The sequence below is a fragment of the Pseudomyrmex gracilis genome, unplaced genomic scaffold (genome assembly GCF_002006095.1).
Source record: "Pseudomyrmex gracilis isolate BER0280 unplaced genomic scaffold, ASM200609v1 scaffold_133, whole genome shotgun sequence".
NCBI lineage: Eukaryota > Metazoa > Arthropoda > Insecta > Hymenoptera > Formicidae > Pseudomyrmex > Pseudomyrmex gracilis.
This window is the reverse complement of record NW_018020717.1, coordinates 151,901-153,989: the sequence shown is the minus strand read 5'-3', so window position 1 is coordinate 153,989 and position 2,089 is coordinate 151,901. Positions and strand designations below refer to the sequence as shown.

Genomic DNA, 2,089 nt, shown 5'->3' with positions numbered 1-2,089 from the left:
CCTGGTGTGTGTGAGAGCTCACTGACGTGCGCCTGGCTAAAGATCGGCGCTGATTTACTCAATAATTACTTCTTTGTTATAAATAATAGAAAAAAATGGTATAGGACTTTTCGATTCAGCTTTATTTCTTCTACCTGCCTACGAGAGATTGTACGGCAATTCTGGGACACCCTGTATATGTCGGTTTACTGAGAAAGAAAAAATTTGTTTAATATATAATTGTTATTTTTGATTTGTTTGGTTTACGTCGTTACGTTATTATACAGCGACGTTAAAAACTACTATTGTTGTTTCTCAAAGAAAACGCGTTTTTAAATTCCTCTTACGTTCTCGTTTTACATATCTATTTGTAACTTCGGCTACGCCTACATCTTGATACAATATTATATTATATTGAGCAATTCTGATGTTCTGAGGCAACATTGCTCTTTGCTGGATCCATCGTTTTTTTTTTTTTCATTTATTTTATTTTATTTTATTTTTTTTATAAAAACGTCGCCGCGCGGCATAGAAACTGCATGTCCTTCACACGTCTCTTTCGCGTCTCGGAAGAGTAAATTGTTTCTCACATAGTCTTTTGGCGTCAAAATGAAAAACAAAAATAATTTTCATACGTATAATTCCAAAAAAGTTTCTAAATCGGCTACGTATCAAAAAAACGCGTGCGGTCGAGGATTTATATTCAATCCTCTCTTTTCGACTTCGCTGACAGTGCGAAAGTTGCGCTACGAAAAAAAAAAGGAAACTCGTGACCGTATCTTCGAGAAAGGATCTGATTTTTTTTTTACTGTCAGAGGAAAAAATTGATACGGTTATTAATCGGTTTCATTCAATGTAATCAGTGGGGTGTGTTCTAGATAAAAACTCGACTAGAATTAAATTTTTACGGGTTTCCACTTCCAATTTCTAGATCATGCCGAAACCCTCGGTGCCTTCGCTGATCGCCAACAGCAACGCTCGCTCGAAGTGATCGTAGCTCTCGTAATCGGGCAAGCACAGTTGGTTGAAACTGAAAATCGATTTTTTAATCGTCGACATACATATGCGAGATTTATAAAATGACACATTCTTATTAAGAAGCGACGTATGTTTTATGTGTGTATACCAGGTGTGCGCTGTGGGTAGGTTAGCGAATGTCGGCGCGGCTGTGATCTGAAAGCGCGGGCTCAGCTGTTGAAATCCTCCGGGCGGCAATTGCGAGCAGCCCGTAGTGAATTGCAACAATCGCGCCATTTCCTCCTGTGTGAAATTGCTAACCGCGGTCCAGAACCAGTCCAGCACTCGGAGAAATTCCGGAGAACTGCCGTTGGCTATGTGATGAGCCCGCAAATCCGCGACGTTGTACTCGCCAGTTCCGCACAGCAGCAACTGCGAAAAAAAAAAAGAAAAGAGAAAAAAAAGTAGAAAACCTTCGCGAGAAAAATAAAAATCCGAATCCGATGGATGTGACGACGCACCTCCAATTCGTTCTCGTCAAATATTCCTAATAGGTTGTCGGGGATCAGTTCGTTGAGGCCGCGTAGGAAATGATCGATCTCGTTGCGAATGGAACTGGCGAGTCGGTGCTGAGCAAGCGCGTCCAGATAACGAAGTTTCGTCTCATTGGTTACCTTGATCTTGCTACCACCGGGAATTAATTCCGCCACCTGCGAGAAGAAAAACGCGCTCAATCGCATCTGTGCGCGTAAAAATTATCGCACGAGATAATAAAAAAAAACGGTTTTACCTTCAATAATTGACCGCCCTTGTCGTATTCCTCTTCGGTGAAGTACAGTTCCATTTCTTCGACGTCATTCTCGAGGATGTATTTCACCTTACTTAAATACAAGTCAGGATCGTCCTGCTCAAAATACTAAACGCCCGCAACAAAAATAGATGACAATTAGATGATAAATTGAGATTACTCTCAGGCTCTATTAAGTCTTAAGGACGTTCTCCGACTACAGTGGTTAGCAACCTAAATACAGTGGTTAGAAACCTAAAATATCTCTTCTCATGAGTAAGTTTGTACTGCTGTAACAAAGTTAAGTTGAGCTATTCAGCACTGCTAAGACCCGCTTACTCCGCGCAGAAGTTCAAAAATAGCTGC

General features: G+C 40.8%; 1 protein-coding gene across 1 annotated transcript in view; it reads right to left on the bottom strand.

Annotated features, from left to right (window-relative positions):
• Positions 1–238: 238 nt before the first annotated feature.
• The window catches only part of LOC109856763 (apoptosis-resistant E3 ubiquitin protein ligase 1), an 87,334-nt gene continuing 85,483 nt past the window's right edge, over positions 239–2,089 (bottom strand). The window contains exons 11-14 of the mRNA XM_020432394.1: positions 1,727–1,852; positions 1,458–1,646; positions 1,106–1,368; positions 239–1,009 (exon numbers count right to left, since the gene is read on the bottom strand). Of these exons, the coding sequence (XP_020287983.1) occupies positions 907–1,009; positions 1,106–1,368; positions 1,458–1,646; positions 1,727–1,852 (681 nt within the window). The 3' untranslated portion in view covers positions 239–906. The remainder of the gene's footprint in view (positions 1,010–1,105; positions 1,369–1,457; positions 1,647–1,726; positions 1,853–2,089) is intronic.